Source organism: Kogia breviceps, chromosome 7 (genome assembly GCF_026419965.1).
Source record: "Kogia breviceps isolate mKogBre1 chromosome 7, mKogBre1 haplotype 1, whole genome shotgun sequence".
NCBI lineage: Eukaryota > Metazoa > Chordata > Mammalia > Artiodactyla > Physeteridae > Kogia > Kogia breviceps.
The window spans coordinates 76,852,209-76,874,928 of record NC_081316.1 but is presented as its reverse complement, the minus strand read 5'-3'; the positions used below and the strand labels follow the sequence as shown (position 1 = coordinate 76,874,928).

At 38.6% G+C, this 22,720-nt stretch overlaps 1 protein-coding gene across 4 annotated transcripts in view; it reads right to left on the bottom strand.

Annotated features, from left to right (window-relative positions):
- DENND5A (DENN domain containing 5A) overlaps nt 1-22,720 on the bottom strand; it is a 112,715-nt gene that overhangs the window by 58,892 nt on the left and 31,103 nt on the right. For 3 of the 4 annotated variants that reach the window (XM_059069146.2, XM_067038650.1, XM_067038649.1), the window contains exons 2-4: nt 11,267-11,338; nt 10,400-10,509; nt 7,607-8,264 (exon numbers count right to left, since the gene is read on the bottom strand). In XM_059069146.2, coding sequence (XP_058925129.1) covers nt 7,607-8,264; nt 10,400-10,509; nt 11,267-11,338 — 840 coding nt within the window. The remainder of the gene's footprint in view (nt 1-7,606; nt 8,265-10,399; nt 10,510-11,266; nt 11,339-22,720) is intronic. The other variant, XM_067038647.1, reaches the window with a different exon arrangement.

The window sequence follows — 22,720 nt, the reverse complement described above, 5'->3', positions numbered from 1 at the left end:
CCATAAAAGCAGGTTTTTCAATAGCACAGACATCTAGTTTTGGTTTTTCCCTACTCTTCAGGATGAGTCTAATCCAGTATCTGAAACTCAGCCCACTTACTTCTGCTAGAGTGGGTAACCTTATTCGCCTCAGATTGAAATCCCTGAAGAATTCCCTGTGATGCACTTGAGAGTGTGTGATTCTTAGAAACAAAACACTCTAGGGGATGAGAAATAACCTCCTCTTTCAAGGCTAAACTGCTTTCCATTAATATGGTTTGGTTTTACAGATACTAGAAACTTGGAATTTTATGGCCTCTCTGGTCTGAGTTGTGGGTTTCTTTTTCCCTACATTTTTGTATTTTAAAAAAGCAACAACTCACCGACGGCCTAATAAACCATGCCTCTGGGATCCATCAACCCATGGTACCCACACTACGATGCTGACCTCCAAGAGCTGTAAGCAACAGCACAAAATCCATTTCTATACACCAGTACAAACGATAAAATCAGTACCTCCTTTGCCATTGCCTGTCTCTGTGCTCATCATTCCAAGAAGGTGAAACTAATAAATAGGAAACAGCTGAAGGTCATCTGCATCCAAAGACTTTTAGCCAATCAAAATCAACTGGAAACACTTCAGCTCGAGGCAACTCTCTGGGTTTTCTCACACCTCCCCCATAATGCTGTAATGAGCAATTACTTTAACAAAAGGAGATAATGCAAAGCATACTGGGATTACAACCACTTCTGAGTGGTGAAGAGAGAATAATCAGCACATTCTTATGACTTCTCTCTGTGCAGAGAAAGACATTAGACTTGGGATCACTTTACAGATAAGTTCACTCCTAAAACAAACTACAGGGAAGTTCCTGCAAATCAGAAATTGAATTAGAAACTGTCCTTGTATACTCGCACTTCGCTGAAAACTGTATGAACAAGGATGTTTCTCATGCAATCTTTGTTCTTAGGAAACAACCTAATCTACGTCCTGATATCTCCAAGATAAATTGTTAAATGAAAGAAGGTATAAAACAATGATTAGTATGCTCCCATCTGTGTTGTTTTTAAAAGGTATACATGCTTATTATGCTCCCATCTGTGTTGTTTTTAAAAGGTATACATGCTGTATATGCATGTCTATGTCTGGAAGGAAACAGGAAACAGTGATAAGTCTTAACACGTCACTGTACATACACCCTTTTGTAATATTTTAAATTTCTACCATATGACTGAAATGCTTTTTTCCAAGTTTTACTTTAATATACCATATGTATATCAAAATGTATATAATTTAAAGAATATTATAATTAACACGTGCAACACAACATTAAAAATAGTGCATTATATAAAAGTATTTAGGAGGAGGGCATGAAAAAAAATCAAGAGATTATTTCACAAGGGTAGGATTTTAGATCAAAAAGAAAGGGAAACAGGGACTTCTCCCTGGTAGCGCAGCGGTTAAGAATCCGCCTGCCAATGCAGAGGACATGGGTTCGATCCCTGGTCCAGGAAGACCCCACATGCCGCGGAGCAAGTAAGCCCCTGCGCCACAACTACTGAAGCCCGCATGCCTAGAGCCTGTGCTCCGCAAGAAGAGAAGCCACCGCAATGAGAAGCCCACGCATCACAACGAAGAGTAGCCCCTGCTCACCACAACTAGAGAAAGCCCGCACAGCGAAAAAAAAAAAAAAAAAAGAAACGGAAACATTCAATTCTCTGTGCACTGTTTTTCCACACATTATTTATTTGTTTTTAAAAAACCATTATTTTAGGTCTTCCCTGGTGGCGCAGTGGTTGAGAATCTGCCTGCTGATGCAGGGGACACGGGTTCGTGCCCCAGTCCGGGAAGATCCCACATGCCACGGAGCGGCTAGGCCCGTGAGACATGGCCGCTGAGCCTGCGCGTCCGGAGCCTGTGCTCTGCAACGGGAGAGGCCACAACGGTGAGAGGCCCGCGTACCACAAAAAAAACCAACCAAACAAACTAACAAAAAACTATTATTTTCATTAGGGATGCACAAGAAACCTGTTCTCCGGCTACCACAGGAAGGAGATTTCATTTTATTCCCTTTAAAGTTGTTTTGATTGCATGCCTTGAGTTTGCATTAGTTCTGAAAAAAAAAACCCCACAAAAACTAATGTAAGCTTATGTATAAAATAAGCCTCAAGGATACATAGTACAACATGGGGAATATAGCCAATATTTTATAATATGTATAAATGGAGTATAACCTTTAAAAATTGTGAATCACTATATTGTACACCTGTAACTTATATACTATTGTACATCTATACTTCAATTAAAAATTAATTTTAAAATACTAATGTATGCATTTGTTTCCAAGCTTGTCTGCACTAGTTGAACTTATTACTGGGTTGTGTAATTTAACCAAATATTATGTAAATAAATGGTAAGATATGAGGGCAAAAAAAGAGAACTGTTTCTCTGAAAACAAAATTAAATGCTTTAAAAAGACTCAGTAAAGCAAAGTCACTAAAAATACAGCAATTGAATTAGGCATATAACTTAAGTGCAAACAACTTGGGAAAACTAGCATCTACTTTGGTTCTTTTGCAAGGTCCTTTAAAAGTTCTTGCTCCACTTTAAAAACTGGAAAACTCAGTGAATGAATGATGGGTGAGATTTATGCAAGAGAAACAGTGCAGACCCCTGATTAGTGGATCCATAATCAAAGAAAATGCACAGACACTTCATCAAAAGACTGGTGATTATACAGTCATATGGTTTAAATTAAAATGTTTAATGGATGTATATATCCTTTTAGGATTCCCAAACTTAAGTGACTTTTTCAATTATCCAATTCACTACCCTACTAAATCACATCAGATAAAGAACTTCTGCTCTCTGTATAATTTTAAAACAACCACTAAAACATATGCTATTAAAGGAAAACTATCTCTATAGGGACCAAAGAATAAATATTATCCAGTAGTAAATAAAATGATCTACACATCTTAAAAAAAAGATTTTCCCTAAATAACATCCCTTTTCTATTCAGAAGGCAGGACATGTAGTGGGCAACACCAACTCTGAGTGCTGATGGCATGTTTTTCGAGGGCCAGAGAGATTTCCATCCACCTGAGTCCTCTGAATCATAAATAAAAATTACTTCAAGAAAACCAGCCTGAATTGTTTTAAGTACTCTTTTTTTTTTTTTTTGCAGTATGCGGGCCTCTCACCGTTGTGGCCTCTCCCGTAGCGGAGCACAGGCTCGGGACGCGCAGGCTCAGCGACCATGGCTCACGGGCCCAGCTGCTCTGCGGCATGTGGGACCTTCCCGGATCAGGGCACAACCCCATGTCCCCTGCATCGGCAGGCGGACTCCCAACCACTGTGCCACCAGGGAAGCCCTCTAGTACTCTATTAACAATAGAGAGCACAATCTACATCCAATAAAAGGCAATCCACTCCATTTTAGCCTCAGCCATGCTCAGCAATGCCCAGGAAGTTTTTGGAAAAAGTTTTTTTAACCATGCTAAGCATGCCTTTTAGGTCCTGTGTTCAATTTGATTCTACACACAAACCTTCTCAACTACCTTCAAACCTCTTAAAATTATTATGTATACAATAACCCATATTCTGGGAAATATAAGAAGGAACACTGAAGGAAAAAATGTTACCTATCATATTTCTGGTTTTAATCCTCCTTTTCTCACCTTTAAACATCCCCAACTGCATCATAGGTATTAAAATGCCACTGCACATTTTAATACCCTATCTGGTTTGGTTTCTTCCTCTGTTCTGGTCTAAACCAGACAGTCTTCACTACTCAACCAAGTCTCTGTTTCAAAGTACAGTTGACCTTTGAACAACAGGGGGGTTAGGGGTGCCTACCACCCACACAGTTGAAAACCCACATATAACTTTACAGGTATCCACGGTTCCGCATCCAAGGATTCAACCAACCATGGATCATGTAGTCCTATAGTACATATTTATTGAAAAAAATCCACATATAAGTGGATCCGTGCAGTTCAAACCCATGTTGTTCAAGGGTCAACTGTTTTGCCCAGGTCCAGTCAAGAAACAGTAACTAAAAAAGCAAGAAGAATTGTACAAGTCTATACTTCACCCAGAGACAGAAATCTGAAACATCATTATTTTAAACAAGTTGCAAAATAAAACCTCAGGAACCACATTTTAGTCAACAGATGCTTTTGTTCAGTCTGCAGTGTTCAACAAGAATGTTGTTACCAACGTCTAAAAATCAAAACTTTCACGTAAAAAATCTGGGTCCTCATGAAAAATTGGAAGACCTAGTAACATTAGGCCAGTATTTCCACAATGAATTAATTGGAGCTAACTAGTGGCTGTCCACTTTAGATGGGGTATATGCTCTTCAATTCAACATAGTCTCCATTACTTCACCTTCAGAATCCAACCATATCATACCACTTGGCTGTTACCTCCCTAGTCAGAGACAACATAATCTCTCACTTAGATTGTTAAAATGGCCTCCTAAGTAACATTATTCAGACTCTGCCCATGGACCAAATCTGGGACATTTGACCATCAAAATAACTAATCATAGTAATGGCCTATATAACCTACTGAATAAAATAAAAATCTATGAGTCCATACAATAATAAACAAACAAGGGAGAATGAAATGTTCTTCCTCACAGTAAAATGCAACCATCCTGGTAACTGGTTCAGATTAGAATCATCAATGGATGTTAAAGCTATTAGGCAAAATTTTGAAGAGAAACAGTATATTTACAGGGTTTCAAAGTATCTCCATACAAATTACTTCTTAATTACAAAGGGAAAAATGATAACTTTCCAGTTAAGAAACTCAGCAGACATCATCTTAACCAAGTGATCAAATTAACATTACCAAAAATGGGACAAATGAACACCATGTGCCTCCTATGATGATAAACAGACATTATGTGCCTCTAGATACAATGCACTGAGAGAACCACAACATCACTTCTGTGATATTGCAGCCCAAAATTTATAACCTGAATCTAGTCATGAGGAAACATCAGACAAACCAAAATTGAGGGACATTCTACAAAATACCTTGCCTGTACTCTTCAAAAATGTCAGTCATGAAAGACATGAGGAATTTACTACTAAAAGCAATGCATGTTACTGGACTAAATCCTGGACCAGGAATTTTTTTAAAAAATTATCATTCACTTTTATGTGAAATCTAAAAAATAAAACAAACTAGAGATTATTTAAAAAAGAAAGAGACAGATATAGAGAACAAACAAGTGGTTACCAGGGAGGAGAAGGAAGAGGGGGAGGGGCAATATAGTGGTAGAGGATTAAGAGGTAAAAACTATTATGTATAAAATACACTACAAGGGGGGCTTCCCTGGTGGCACGGTTGGGAATCTGCCTGCCAGTGCAGGGGACATGGATTTGGGCCCTGGTCCAGGAGGATCCCACATGCCGCGGAGCGGCTGGGCCCATGCGCCACAACTGCTGGGCCTGTGCTCTGGAGCCCGCAGGCCACAGTTGCTAAAGCCCGCGGGCCAGGAGCCTGTGATCTGCAGCAAGAGAAGCCACCACAGTGAGAGGCCCGTGCACCACAACGAAGAGTAGCCCCTGCTTGCTGCAACCAGAGAAAGCCCACGCGCAACAATGAAGACCCGACACAGCCAAAAATAAATAAATTTAAAATAAATAAATAAGCTACAAGGATTTACTGTATAACACAGGGTAGCCAATATTTTATAATAACTATAAATGGAATATAACCTTTAAAAATTGTGAATCGGGCTTCCCTGGTGGCGCAGTGGTTGAGAATCCGCCTGCCAATGCAGGGGACACGGGTTCGTGCCCCAGTCTGGGAGGATCCCACATGCCGCAGAGCGGCTGAGCCCGTGAGCCATGGCCGCTGGGCCTGCACGTCCGGAGCCTGTGCTCCGCAACGGGAGAGGCCACAACAGTGAGAGGCCCGCATACCGCAAAAAAAAAAAAAAAAAAAAAAATTGTGAATCACTATGTTGTATACCTGAAACATATAATATTGTGTATCAACCATACCTCAATTTTTAAAAATTTATAACAGACATTACTGGACAATGGTAAAACCTGAATACAGTATTGTTATTTTATCAATGTTAGATTTCCTAAATTTATTAATCATACTATGGTTATGTAAAAAAATGTTCTTGTTCTTATGAAATAAAAGCTGAAGTACTGAGGAGTCAAGGAACATGGAGTCTACAATGACCCTCAATGGTTCAGTTATGTTCACACACATACAGAGATACAGAGGGAATGATAAAACAAATGTGGCTAAATGTTAATAACTTGTGTATTGTGGGAGAGTGTACAAGAGTTCTTTGAACATTTCTTACAACTCTTCTATAAGCTGGGAATTATTTCAAAACAAAAAGTCAAAAATCTTAAAACCTCCAATGACTAAGCATCTCAGAGTAATAAAGTCCTTACAATGGCCTACAGGACTCTGTACAATCTGGCCTCCTGTTAAGTCTCTAACACTATGTGCTACTACACTCCTGCTCTCTCACACCATGTATCTACCAGGCTTCCTCAATGTTCTTGAACATACCAATCACATTTTTGTCTCAGAACCTTTCTACTTCCTGTGCCCTTTGCCTGGAATACTTTTCCTACAGACATTAACATGGGTTGCTCAGAGAGGCCTAACCTAATCACTCTATTAAAAATTGGAATTTCCCTTCCCCCAATACTACCTTCCTTCCTGTTTTATTTTTTTCCACAGACCTTATTACCACCTTACATACTATATATTTTATTTATTTATTTAATCACCTCTCAAAAAAAAAAAAAAAAGGTGAGGGGGGAATTCCCTGACAGTCCAGTGGTTAAGACTCGGCGCTTTCACTTCCAGGGCCCAGGTTCAATCCTTGCTCGGGGAACTAATATCCCACAAGCCGTGAGGCCAAAAAAAAAAAAAAAAAATCACCTCTCTTTACCCACTAAAATATAAGTTCTATTATAGCAGGGATTTTTATCTATTTTGTCCACCCTGAATCTCTAGCCCCTAGAATAACTCCTGGCACACAGCAGATTCTCAATAAATATGTACTGAATGAATGAATTTTATGTTACTTATCTGGCTCCTTTAATAAACATTTGTTTCCTTCTGCTCTATTTTACTGTTTTGTCCAAATCTGCTGCTCACCATCACTTAACCTCTCATTTATAAAAACAATTCAGTTATAACAAACAAACAACAGAAAAAAGCAACACATCCTCATTTTCTCAAATATATATTTTCAAATATACGAAGGATCATCGTTACTGTCAGGCTGAGGAAGGGGCAGAAATAACTCTGCAGAGTGATAGAACAGAACTGATGGAAAGTCAATTTCCCATGACCATCAACTCCTGCCTCCTCCTTTCAGCATCAATCAGACGTCAGGAGGCAGGGTTCCCCTCCCAGACTGGAGTGCCCAGCAAAAGGCCACGATGATAGCCAATTAGAAATGTTACCTCTCATGTTCCATTAGTTTGCCATCCAGCACCTACCTGCAAAAGATCTGAGTTTTGCTCAAACTGTAACAGTCCTTGTCCTTTACAGTCAGCCCTACTGTATCTGATATGGAAAGAAGAGAGGCCCTATGAAGGGAGAGAGCTCTAGTAAGCACTGACTTACGCTGTGAGTAGAGCAGGATTTGAAACTCCAGAAGGGCACAAGTAAAAAGTTGAAACACATTCTCCACCCCAAGCAGTTCAAAGACCTCTTTGACAGGAAAGTCGAATAAGGGAAGCTCATTGGTACTTGGTCTCTGGCAGACAATTGGCCCATAGACCCCAGAAAACTTCAAGGACCGGCCAGGAGGTGGGAGTGGCACTTCATAGAGTACATTGTATATATAGCTCTCTAGGGGCAGTGGAGGGGGCTGAGGTGAAGTGACTGCCTGGTGAAGTTGTTCCAGCACACTCCGACATGCTTTCATGAAGGACATGGGCGTGATGAGGCAAATGCACTTAGAGACGTAGAGTGTATCCCGGCTAATGTCGTAGGAGTTGAAGCGCTGCAGCTTGGTCCCAGGAGTGCCTTCACCATCCTCCATGTCACTGTGGTCTCGGCCATCAGCAAGGGGAGCATGGAGGACATCATACTCAGCATTATGCATGTGGTAGAGGGTCTGCATTGCACTGCAGATCTGCTTGCTAGTCACCTCCTCATAAAATGTGAGGGAAAACCCAAATGTCCGAGAGCCATCCTCCCTTGTGATAATAAAGGCATGGAACTGAGGTTCCCTGGGATCAGCCTGGGTCTTGAATGCCAGCCCTTTGGGCATGCATAGCTGCAAAAGACACAAGGAAACAACTGGTGAGAATACTCACTGCTGATCCTCTTCTCAGAACACCATCACTACTTATTTACATAAAGAGCACCTACTGTGCTGGGTGTCTGGGATATAAGACCAACACAGCAAAATATCTGCCCTAAAGACCTCCCATTCTAAGACACACAAGTAACTAAAATTATAATGCATTTATCAAGGCTATACAGAAAAATACACAAAGTGCTAGAGGAACAAAGAACAAACAACTCAGTCTCAGCCTTCATCAGAAAAGGCTTCAGAGATGAGCTTATGTTAGGATTCATCAGGTAGATAAGAGAAAGAAGGGTATTTCAGGGGCATGAAGAAAATGCACGAAGGAGGTAAAAGAAAGCTTGGAGGGCTTCCCTGGTGGCACAGTGGTTGAGAATCCGCCTGCCGATGCAGGAGACACGGGTTCGTGCCCTGGTCCGGGAAGATCCCACATGCCGCGGAGCAACTAAGCCCGTGAGCCATGGCCGCTAGGCCTGCACGTTCGGGGTCTGTGCTCCGCAACGGGAGAGGCCACAACAGTGAGAGGCCCGCATACCGCAAAAAAAAAAAAAAAAGAAAAGAAAGCTTGGAGAATTTAGGTAGGTGGTTAAGCATGACAGCATGTATTAGGAGATGATGCTAGAAATATATCTTAAAACCAGACAGATGCAACTTCATACCTAAAAATAAACAAAGTTTTAGATTCTATCAGCTCACAAGATTCTGTCATCAATAAAATCTTCTCTTTTCATAGAAAAAAAAAAGCGGTGTTCATTTCATGTAATGCAAGGAGATGACATAATCAGGATATAGATGCACTTTTTTCACTTTAACTCAGATGGGTTATATAAAGAAACTTGGGTAGCTAATCTAACTGACCTGAATCAATCAGTTTCCATTCTCCACTTTTCCACAAGCCTGGCTATACAAAGGAACTATGAGGAGCCTGGGTTAACAAGTACAAGGAGCTACATTATGGTATATCCATTACCCTTGAACTTGACTTCTCAAAGCCTAAGTGTTTCTAAAATATAGTATGTTAAAAGGAAATAAGCACTGGACTAGGAGTCAAAAAACTTGAGGCTCTCTATGATTCAGTTTCCTCCCCTGTGAAATGAAGATAATACAGTTTACTTTGCATACTTCACAGGGTTATTGCATGCATCAAACAAGATCAACCTCAAAAAGCTATTAAAAAGTAACAGAGGGTTTCCCTGGTGGCGCAGTAGTTGAGAGTCCGCCTGCTGATGCAGGGGACGCAGGTTCGTGCCCCGGTCCGGGAAGATCCCACATGCCGCGGAGCGACTGGGCCCGTGAGCCGTGGCTGCTGAGCCTGCGCGTCCGGAGCCTGTGCTCCGCAACGCGAGAGGCTGCAACAGTGAGAGGCCCGTGTACAGCAAAAAAAAAAAAAAAAAAAAAAAAAAAGTAACAAAGGCAGTACAAAGATATGGTTAAGAGCAGAGCTCTGGAAACAGACTATGGTATTTAAGCTTGCTCAACTGCTCGTTAGCCATATGACCTTGAACACATTACTTAACCTCTCTGGATCTTAGTTTCCTCACCCATAAAATATGTGTCTGTGTCTGTGTGTGTTTACTTAATACAATCTACATAAGGGGTATTGTGAGGATTAAATGAGTTAATTCATATATAATACTTATCACAGTGTCTAGCACAAGGTGAATACTCAACAAACGTTAGCTTATTCATGGTAGTATTCATCTACAAATTTAAAATGCTGTCCTATCTAAAATTATAATAAAACAAAAACACCCATTTCTGTCATATTACTCAGATATATACAATACAGATGAAAACTGCTTTAAACCTCACTTACTGTGTAAAATCAATGCTATAAGCAACCAGTAGCTCAATCTTGCAAAAAAAGTTCACTGACCCAATACTATGTATTTGTCTGACTCAACAGAAGCACCTTGTGACTTTTGGTATATCTGATATATTCCAAATATTTGATACAGTGATCAAAATGCAGAATCACGAACAATATGCATATAAGAAGTTACTGATACTTGGTGGAACCACTGCTACCATAGTCTGAACTCACAATCCTACTGTGAATTACTCTGTAAATTATCTCACACTTGTAGCTAACAAATACTAACCATTCCCACTGCATCTTGGTCAAAGGGATTCCAGTCCACGTTATCAGGATATCGTGCAAGGACCTTAGACTTGAATGTTCGTCTCAATGGTGTCTGCTCAAAATTTTCTCCTGCAAGAAAAAGAATGAAGCAAGTCATCTCTACAAAGTCCCCTGAAACCACAGGTTATGAATATCTGAGCTTGGTAGTCCAGCAAGGTACAGAAATGAAGGCAAAAGAGTTAGTATGCCAGCCATCTAAGAACAGGAAAGGTATTATAGTTATTAGATCAGTAAGAAGCTGGAAAAGTTTAGCACGGTTAATACTGGACACTGTTAGCTACCTTGGCTTTTCTTTAAAATGAAATCATTACTACAATCTTCTTGGGAGAAGAGGGGAGAAAGCACAAGGAAAGATGAAGGATTATATCCGTCATTTTTTTTCCCCTGAAAGCTACATTTCGTTTGCTTAAAGTCAATTAATAACATCATAGAAGCATAAATTATTTTAAATTCAAAATAAAGTATGCATTTCTATGATCTCTGAAAAAATACAAAGGGGATTTAAAAATTCAAGAACATTAAGAAAGCAGATTTCAGGATAAATCTAATAAGCTATTTTGTCAATTGAGAATCATTTGAAATTTCTGAAATTCTCCTTTGTTTCCTCCTTCCCCCTCCTAAAAGCATTAGAGCATACTGAAATAAGAACACTGACGAGAAAAGAGGAAGAATCAAAGAACCCACCACCTAGAGGGATACAAATATGAAAAAAATCTATTGGTCGAAAAAGGCATAAGAAAGTTAGGTCAAAGGGTACAAAATGCCACTGGAGAGACTTATATAAGAGGCACCAGAATGCTTTGGGTGTTCTCAATTTTGTTTTTACCTTCAGTTGTACTTGAAATGAAAGGGCTGGCACCATCCCTGGCTTTAGAAGCCTGTATGTACTGGCATAATGCTATATGATAAATGAAATAACATAGTATTACAATAAAGCAATGTTATTCAAACTTTTTTGACCATGACCCCAGTATAAAACAAAGTTTATATCATGAAGCAATAAACACACACATGATATATATTAATATATATAAATTTACTTAAAACAAAAATTTCACCAAAAAAATACCCTTACTATATGGAATGTGTTCTCATAATTTCTACTCTATATCATTAAAACCAAAAAGGCTAACTGCAGACCTACTAATGGTCATGATTCACAGTTTGAAAAACACTACAAAATAGTATAATGGGATGAAGAGCTCAACAGGTATTAAATTACTATAAAGCCACTAGTGCTTTTTCTAAAAGTATACCACCCAAATATTGCTTTTCCCAAGGGATTAGGGAGAAGGGAACAAATTAAATGCACCTAAATATTTTGAACAAATAAATTTAGTAGGAATCATGGAAAAATGTGGGAAACATGATCAAGGACAATTCAATTGAATTCTATATCTATTTACTGAGTAATTGTGTTATACAAGGGCCTTAGGTACTGTGGAGGATAGAGATGAACCAGATGAAACACCCATCCTCGAGGACCTTTCCGTTAAACGTATAGGAAAAAGAACACACAGAAATAACAATTTCCCAGGAAGGTTATTATCTGGGAGGCTCCAGCTTATGTGATCTATCCATTCAGAGCACACCTGCACAGGATCCTGTGCACGGGCTCTAGTTGATAGAATAAATTCTGTTCCAACTAAAGTTTTTATAAGTTGGCTTAGAACCCAAAGGGGCTGGTGATTATTAAGGAAGATGCACTCCTCACCAACACAAGACTGGGATGAACCTAAAGTCAGATAGTCCTTCACTCTAAATCAGCCCAGAGGCACCTTGAAAGCTTTTTAAAACAGAGTTTATATTATATTACTTCTAAGGCACCTGTTCCAGAAACTAATAATGATTCCAGTCAGAGAGTTATTGCTTTTAACAATTAAAACCTTCACTTCCATTTTCTCTCAGGTTTTGTCCACCATCATCATCAGAAACCCACTTATTCATAATTTTCAACTTCTGACAAGACCCAACCTTCTTTCTGTTAGTAAAGCAAGTTCCACAACTCAATTCCTCTGATTTCTAATCCCTTCCTCCAAAGTGATTTTCCTGAAACTCTTTTCTAGCAAATTTCACCTCTCAAAATACATTTCATAATCTTCACTAAATAAAACTGGCAAAATCAGCCAGCAGCTGGTAACACCAGTAGCAACAAAGCCCTACGGCTATGTTGAGCTAGTCTCAGAGTTTTCACTAACACCTGCAAAGAGTGCAAAGAGCCCACCCATGGCAAGCCTGCACTCACTGTGCAAAGTAATTAAACAGCAAGCAGCTGACATAAGGTCTTGTCTACAGTCTGACATTCTCAGAATGTATTTTTAAACTGCAAGAGAAGATAACTATTTCTTCCTCCTAAGCTTCGTTATTTTTAATTGTCAGTTTGCTCATTTCTTCCTTAGTAGGCTAGAAAATCCCCTCAGTAAAAACCACGAAATATTTGAACACATACAGGAATCAGGGCAGTTAGCAATGTCCTATATGGAAGCCTTCAGAGAAAGATGTTTTCCTAAGATGGCTACAAGGTGCCCCCTAAGACATGAAGAGCATTCAAAGGATGGAACAGGGGACTATTTAGGGGGAGAATTTTAAACAACCAGTGAGATGTAGAATGGAGCCAGAAGTGAACATGATGAGCTGACCTGGAGTGTAGACAAAGAGGTGGGGGAAGCTATGAATCACAGGGAGAACTGGCCTTCAGATCCTCTGTCCCCACCACTACCTCTCCACCTCCTGCTCCTTCTTTAAACAAGCTGATTAAAGAAGTCTTGTTAAAGAGTCAGCTTCTGAGTAAAGGCACACAGAGAGTGCCAATCTCAGACAAAAGTCCTTCTGTGTATTAGACTGGACCAGTAGCAGGAACATAGTCTTTTCACTGCAAGGGGAAAGAAGATGTATAAAGAAGAGGTATGAAGGCCCTGAGAACGATCATGTTCATTATAATCACCCTATGAAGTGTCAGAAAGTAATAGAGGAAGGAGATCACAAACCTAAGATCTTTTTGTTAACACAATTCAATCTTTCATCATTTACCGAGGGCTGAGTTTTTTGAGAATAAGCAATGGAGACTTATTGCCTCAGGAATATCTACATAGCCCCACCTCCTGAAACCTACACATGTGTCACAGGTCCCTTAAATCCTCAATTATTTAGACCTTTGGAAATTCAGACAATATCAGGAATATGACATCACAACAACTACTGTCCTATTGTCCTAGAAACAACAACTAATTATTTGCCCAGCACAAATGTCAGCAGGTCTGAATATCAAAACTAAGGCCCGTTTCTAACAGCAACTTAAAAATTAGTCAACTAGGTAGGTATCAGTCTGTCTTTGTGAATCTGCTCCCTGGAAAGTACAGTTCAGATAAAATTACGACAGATTTTTTTTTTTTTAAAGCCTGCGTGCCTAACAAGGACTTCTAATAGGTTCTTTGTTTACTTGTTCTGCTCTGGCCAGGCCAGAAACAAACTGATATTTGTATTGCTATTAGCCTCTTGGTACTAGCTTGATTTGAATAACCCTGAATGAGGGATGCTTATGCTGAGAAGCTTCAAAGGAACCCCTAAACCCTCTGAAATAATTTACAAATTTTCATATGGAGACATTTGCATTTTTCTGGGAAGAGAACACAATTTCCATCAGATCTCAAAGGATCTCATGACTCGAAAAATTTAAAAACCACAGCTCCAAATGTTTATCCTAATTTGGGCAGAAAATATTTTGACCACTTAAAGGTTAACCTAAATGGGAAGGTTTTCATACAATCTAAAATAAAATACACATACTACTAAATAACTGCTTTCTAGGCTGATGGTGACCCAAATTAAGACCATTATTTTCTCCTTTCTTATCATGAGACACCTATGTTGATTGTTTCATACATGCATGTCAACAAGTTAAAAAAGAAAAAATATATATCCTCAAAACTTCTGTCTGAAGTCCTCTGTAAGGTCATCAGAAAATGTTCACCAAGTTCTCCAAGTTGTACATTTATGTTAAATTTATTACATCTGTGTTTTTAAATGGTAGAGCAGATATGAAAAGGTAGGTACCCAAACAGCTACCTGAGAAAGACCCAATATGGTTAAATCTCAACCTGGTTTATGTTGAACCACACAAAGCTTCTCCAGATCACAGTGTTAGCTTAGATTCAAGCACAATAAAAGTAACCATCATTTCCTAGGAAACTGTTTATGGGACACATCTGTTATATTTACATCTTGGATTAGATATACCAAATAAAATGAATATTTCAATTTCTAAACCTATCAGTAATTAGAGTTTAGATACACTAAAGGAGTTTTACATAAAATTTGAAGTTAAAAAAGGACTTCCCTGGCAGCACAGTGGTTAAGACTCCACGCTCCCAATTCAGGGGGCCTGGGTTCAATACCTGGTCAGAGAACTAGATCCCACATGCATTCCACAACTAAGAGTTCGCGTGCCACAACTAAGGAGCCCACCAGCCACAACTAAGGAGCACACATGCCACAACTAAGGGCTGGCACAACCAAATAAATAAATTAAATAAATATTAAAGAAAAAAAGAGCTAAGGACATTTTTATATCTGGTCCCTTGGAGGAGATAGGGAGGATAATATAAATATCTGTGAAACTGAAACAAAACACACAAAAAAACAACAAAAACTGACTTTGTCAACAGAATAATTTATAACTAGTTTGATGGAAGTTCTGCTTCCAGTGAGACCAACTCTCTTGCAGATAACTATGAACTCTGGACAAAATATAAAAAACAACTACCTGAAGGTACTAGAGAATGAAAAGCAGGCAGATTATGAAGGCAGATGGAGGGTCAACTCTTGGAAAAAGGTAATAACACTGGATAAATGTCCCCTTTTCATGGCTTTTGGCTAGGCAGGTCCCAGTCTGTGCCATGAGAGGTGGTTAAAATTCGTATAAAAATCCACAGTTTTACTAGCTTAAGGAACCGGAGGACAGAATTTAAAGGCAACCACCACAGCTGGGAAGGGAGAGAAGGAAATTCCTGAGAGAGCCAGAGAGGGGGTGCCCCTAACTCTGTGTATAAACGCTGCTCAAATCTCTGGCTGATCCCTGAACCATGTGTGCATGGAACAGATCCCAAGCAGCTAGGTTAGGTCTAACAGAACTGAACTGAGATTTAAGTGGCCACTCACTGTTGGGAAACAGAACAAACAAAATTCAATGTTTTTGGAGGAAGGTAACAGAATCCAGAGTCTCTACAACATATCGTACATAATGGCAAGGACACAATATAAAATTGTTCAGCATATAAAAAAAAAAGAAAAACATGACCCATTCTCAAGAGAAGAGTCAATCAAAAGAAAATGACTTTGCATTGACCCAAATATTGGGATTAGCAGACAAGGATTTAAAACAGCAATGTTCATAATGAATGAAAAGACAGTACAATGAAATAGACACTATAATTGAGTGGATGGGCTTAACAGCAGATTGGAGTTGCAGAAGAGTTAGTGAACTTAAAAATAGGTCAACCAAAAAGTAACCAATCTGAAGAACAGAGACAAAAAGGATTAGTGAAAGAAAGGGGGTTGGCAGGGGTGGGGGGGGGGAAAAGACCCAAAGATATGTGGGGCAGCAAGTCTAACATACATATAATTGGAGCCCCAAAGGAAAGGAGAGCAAATGAGGTAAAAAAGAATATTTGAAGAAATAATGATCAAAATTTTCCCAAATTTGGTAAAAGATATAAATTTACAGAGTCAAGGAGCTCAGATGAATCCCAAGCAGGATAAATACCAAGAAAATCATATGCAGTCAAATTTTTGAAAAAAAAGAGAAAAAATTTTAAAGAAAAAATCTTGAATGGAGCCAGAGGAAAAAAAAATACATTACATTAAAAGAAGAAAAAATGATTGAAATTACTACTGCCTTTTTAACAGAAACAATGGAGATTAGAAGACACAGAACAACACCTTACAAGCACTAAAAGAAAAAAAGAAAAAAGGCCTTGTCAACCTAGAATTCTATAAACAAACAAAAATCCTTCAAAAATGAAGGCAAAATTAAAACAACTGCAAGTAAAACAAAACTAAGATAATTCATTGCTGCAGACCTGCACTACAAGAGTAAGAAGAGCCCATCCCAATAGGTTACATGCTGTATGATTCCATTAATATAACATTCTTGAAATGACAAAATTATAGAAACGAACAGGTTAGTGGTTGCCAAAAGTCAGGGATGGGGGGAGGGTGGCTTAAAAAGGCAACCCCAAGAATTCTTGTGGTGATGGAACTATTCTGAATCTTGACTATATCAATGTCAATATCCTGGTTGTGACAGTATACTATAGTTTTTTAAGATGTTACCATTGGGTAAAGGGTACAGGGTAATCTCCCTGTATTATTTCTTACAACAGCATATGAATCTACAATTACATCAAATAAACAGTTTAATGTATTTTAAAAGTATATATATATTTTTTTTAAATAAATTTATTTATTTATTTTTGGCTGTGTTGGGTCTTCGTTTCTGTGTGAGGGCTTTCTCCAGTTGCAGCAAGCGGAGGCCACTCTTCATCGCGGTGCGCGGGTCTCTCACCATCACGACCTCTCTTGTTGCAGAACACAGGCTTCAGACGTGCAGGCTCAGTAGTTGTGACACACGGGCCTAGCTGCTCTGCGGCATGTGGGATCTTCCCAGACCAGGGCTCGAACCCATGTCCCCTGCATTGGCAGGCAGATTCTTAACCACTGCGTCACCAGGGAAGCCCTAAAAAGTATATTTTTAACTTTTAAAAGGTGTTTTAATGTTTTTAACAACCTGCCAAAGTTTTAAAGCAGAGGTTGCAGGCAACACAATTGAAGCATTCAAAGCTATACTTTGGACAGAGTTCTTTGAAGGCAGCTAAACTTCCCTCTCTCCAGGCCCAAGACAGAAGTGTCACATAAACTGCCTCACCTCACCACATCAACACCAATCCTACAAGGTCTAGTTCACATTATCTACAGCAAGAATGATGAAATCTTTTCCTCTGGGAATGGATATAACCAGGTTATTTATGCTATCCTTTGCATACTGGCATCCTGGGATGTCCTACAATTGATCCCGTTAGTGACACTGACCATCAATTCAGTGCTACTCGTGCTATAATCAATTTCCTTCCTGCATTAAAAGACATCACTGTATTTTTCCTGTTACAAACATTTCTGAAACTGACTGCACATCAGAATAGTATTACTACCAACTCATACTTGGGTTTTCAGTTCACGTTGAAAACCAGCTTGTTTTCTCTTCAATTCATTTGTTGCCCCAGCATTTCAATTTTGCTTGTCTTCTAGATAATTTCTGAACCCCTGTACAAATCAGAGATCATCTTCTGTCATCTTTGACTAACAGGGCACAATGTAGTAAGAGAAGGGAATGCAAATTTCTAACTAAATTAACCTTGTTATTACTTTTAGGTGACTACTTCATTAATATCAGCACTTTTAAAATAGAGACAGCTTTAAAACACACAGTAAGACTAGCAAGCAGAGTTCTGGTAGCTAAAGAAAGCCATCTTACACTGCCTTCATCACTGTCTTCTTCCTCTCTTGTACAAATAAAATTGAGGTAAATTCACAGCTCCTGCAGCATAAAGTGAAGAAGGTAACTGCTCCTTGAAGAGACAGCCTATACCTTGGCCCACATAACCAAGATGACTGTGGTGCTCAGGAGTCAGACATTTACAAGCAAATATCCAGAATGTAGATAGTGAGCTGCCCCCACCTTGGACAAGCCACAAGGCCTCTTCTAAGGCACCATCTAACCCAGGAAAGCTATTTACCAGGCTTTTCAATGAAAGAGCAATAGAAACCATCTGTTACTCCTATGTGTTCCCCTGAGGAAGATCTATTCACTTCCTTTCTCAACATATTTTCTTTGTCAGATAACTTTAGATTTGTGTATACAGCCACTACTTTTACTGATGCTTTGCCTCCTGCTTGATATTATCCAGGCACCATACCTAGTCCAACTCATGAACCTAGTATTCCTAAAATGGCTGAACTTCTCATGTACCCAATTTTAACAAGAGACTGAGATTTGAGAACCTATACAGAGATGACTGCTCCAAACCACAGCTAAGACAGAACTTTGGTAGCAAGGCATCAAGTGTAGACACTGCATACCTTTCAACCCAGCTGAATACCCTGCAGGGCACACATCTGTTGAGCTAACATCTTGAACTAAGATATGTAATTTGCTGTGTTTGGTGGGGAAAGCAAAAAGCTCTCAAATTCATGGTCTTTCAGACCAATTTAATGAACCCAGTCCTGTGAGATGGAAATACACATACTGTTCTAAACAGAGTGAGGGTTCCCAGAGGCTTTACGTGTGTATACACAGGCACTTTTCTCTATAAGCTGGGCCCTCTGGAAAACTGGGCTTAGGCAAACCCACTGGACTGGAATCTCTAAGTAAGAAATAGCAGAGGACAAATATGAGCAATGGTCCCCATGCTCTCCTCAATACCAAATTTTAAAATAAGCAGCCTAAATTAAGTGTAAGCAACTAGCCTAGAAGGGAGGAGAGAGGGTCAAGGTCCCACCTTGGCTACTAATTGTATGATCCTAAACAACTTACAGAGTTTTGTGAGTCTCACTTTCCTCAACTGAAAGATAAAGAAGCAGAGAACTAGTTGGTGATCCATAAAGGTTTTTCCAGCTCGATCATTCCATGACTTAATGACTGCTGGGCCTACAGTCTGACCAAGTGTGGAAATTCTACCTTTCAAATTGTGAGCTCTAGGCATGCATTAGTTCTCTCTCTACTGCCTCTGTCTTCCCAAAATCCCACTAAAACAGTAGTAGAGGTGGGGAAGCATAAACCTATAGAATGAAAGTGAAGATAATAGCAACAAAATTTTAGAAGCTGGGAAGCAGATGGATGAATCATTACTGACAGTAGACTTGAGAAAACTGAGATACAACATAACCTCCAAAAAGCTCAGGAACTTTTAGCATCAGGTACTTATGGAAGTAGGGATTACGATGGAGCTAAAAACAGAAGAATTGATTGAAAGTCTATTTAAGAACCAGCTGGCATCAGCTCATGAATAAACAAAATGTTGTGTAACTACACAATGGAACATTATTCAGCCATAAAAAGAAATGAAGTACTGTTACATCCCGCAACACAAATGAACCTTGAAAACATTATGCTAAGTTAAAAAAGCCAGACACAAAAGGCCACATGCTGTATAATTTCATGTATATGAAATGCCCAGAATAGGCATATTTACAGAAACAAAAAGTGGTTGCCAGGGGACTAACTGCTAATAGGTATGCAGTTTCCTTTTGGGATGATGGAAATGTTCTGGAACTAGATAGTGTGATGGCTGCACAACACAGTGAATACACTAAAAACCACTGAAGTATACACTTCAAAATGCCACATTTATGTTACATGAATTACATCTCAATTTTGAACCAGCTGGACCACCCAGCCCACCCCACCCCACCCCATACATTTTCCACTCCATCTGGCCTCCTCCATTCAAGAAGAAAACAAAGTTTATTCTTTACAATGGATAAATAAAAGAATGAGTGGGGAGGGCAAATGAATGATGGTGGTCAAAAGCTACAAACTTCCAGTTATAAGATAAATAAGTCTTGGGGCTGTAATATACAGCATGGTGACTATAGTTAACAATACTGTATTGTATATCTAAAAGCTGCTAAGAAAGTAAATCTTAAAAGTTCTCATCACAATAAAAAAAAACTTGTAGCTATGGTGATAGATATTAACTAGACATTATATAATCATTTCACAATATATACATATATCAAATCATTGTTGAATACCTAAAACAATACATTGTTATATGTCAATTAGATCTCAATTAAAAATAAAAAAAGAAGGGACTTCCCTAGCAGTCCAGTGGTTAAGACCCCACACTCCCATTACAGAGGGCATGGGTTCAATCCCTGGTTGGGGAACTAAGATCCCACATGCTGCACAGTGCAGCCAAAAAAAATAAATTAAAAATAATAATAAGAAGAATGGGTGTCTATACTTGGGAGTGCACAGTTATCAAGCATTAACAGCTGAGAAACCACAGACATAGCTGAGAGCAAGGGTATCATTCTAAAAATAGGGAAATAAGAGAAGATTTACATACTGAACATTGAGACCCTCAGTGCTCTTCCGCTACTTGGCTCTCAGAAAGTTGGCAGCTAGGATTATGCCCTCAAGGCAGAGATCTGAAGGAGCATTTTATATGAACCTGACCAGCACAAGAAAAAAGACCTAGAGATACTGATGGTACAGGGAAAAAACTACATAGCCAAATCATTCTATAGTGAACCTCTCAGTAACCAAATCCCACCTATGAACACAGAGATTCCAATCAGCTTCTTGGTGCATTATTCTTAGATGTAATGCATAGCCAGAGATCATGAGGTGGAAAATAACTCTCCACTCCTTAAGGATGGGCTGCTCATAGGAAAAATCTGACAAATGCTACCAAATCTGACAAACATTGGAAAAATCTGACAAACACTATCAGGAGATCAAGATAAACATGAATAATGATAAGTCATGTTGAGAGTATGTATGTATTCCTGATATGATGAAAATGACACTTTACCTCCGTAGTCTTCCTCTCAAAAAACCATAACCCCGGTCTAATCATGAAGAAAAACATCACACACATCCCGATTGAGGGACATTCTACAAAACAGTTGACCAATATTCTTCAAAACTGCCGAAGTCATCAAAAAGAAAACAAGCCTGAGAAAAGGTTACAGTTAAAAGAAGCCTAAACAAACATAACAACTATTTATAATATGGTATCCTGAATGGGCAATACTGGACAGAGAGTTATGCAAAAACTAAGAAAATATGAATAAAGTATGGAGTCAGTCCACTAAGTCTAATATCCAAATAATAGAATCCCATAAAGAGAGAACAGAGAAAATAAAGGGGAAGATCTTATCAACAAAATAATTCAACAAAATTTCCCAGAAATGAAGGGCATGAATTCCCAAATTTGCAAGTGCACTCCAAGGATACAGCACAGTGGATGAAAACAGACCAACACTTTAATTATAATAATGTATCAATATTGGCTAATTGTGACAAATATACTATATTGAATGTTAAGATACTACTATTGGGGAAACTGCGTGTGGGGTATATAGGAACTTCCTGCACTATCTTCACAACTTTTCTATAAATTTAAATATATTCTAAAACAGTTTATTTTAAAGATTTTAAAAATTATACCCCATTTAAACAAAATATCCAGAATAAGCAAATCAAAGACAGAAAGTACATTTGTAGTTGCCTACAGTGGGGGGATATGGACTTCATGGTATGTAAATATATCTCAATAAAGTTGTTTTTAAAAAAAATAAAGACAAACAACAACAACAAGCTTGTGGAAATTTAAAAGGTCTCTGCCAAAACTAAAATTAACCAAGAAAGATGTATATATGGGATGTGCAGCAAACTGGATCTATCACAAGAAAAGTACTGCAAAGTATAACTCCAAGATAAAGGGACAACCTAAGGTATTAGCTGTGCAATAGGCCTAGCAAGCCAAGATTTCAAATGATCCAGATTGATGGAGCTAGAGCAAGGATCCATAGTTTGTGTAAGATTCTCAAAGGGATCTGTGAACCAAAAACTACCATAAGCCACTGCTTCAAAGTATCTATTACAGGTTTCACCCAAGGGTCAAACCACAACATACTCCTATTAACAAAAAGAATCTCTCAGGTGTTGCAAATCTCAAAGAGAAGAAATATAGAGAGTAATGAAGATTAACACAGTTTTCCTAACTAGATATGATCATGTACAAATAAAAAGAAAGAAAGGAAACAGAGCCCTCAAGAAGCCTTGTGAATGTGATTTCAGATGAAACTTGATACCTTACTCTACAGAGCTTAGGATATCCTGAAGATAATGGTATTTTATTTAATTTTGTGATTTCTGTCCTACATACCTCAAAAAATAAAATGACATGGTAAGAAAAATCATATGAAAATTTTAAATCAGAAGAACATTAAAAGCAAAAAAATTAGATGTTAAGTACCTATGACATACATTTCCCATAAATTGCAAAAAATTGATAGTTTGCTTATAATATATATTTTTTACTGAAGTATTGTTGATTTACAATGTTTCAGGTATACAGCAAAGTGACTGTTATATATATCTACACATATACATACTTTTTCAGATTCTTTTCCATTATAGGTTATTATAAAATATCGAATATAGTTCCCTGTGCTATACAGTAAGTCCTTGCTGTTTATTTTATACATAGTAGTG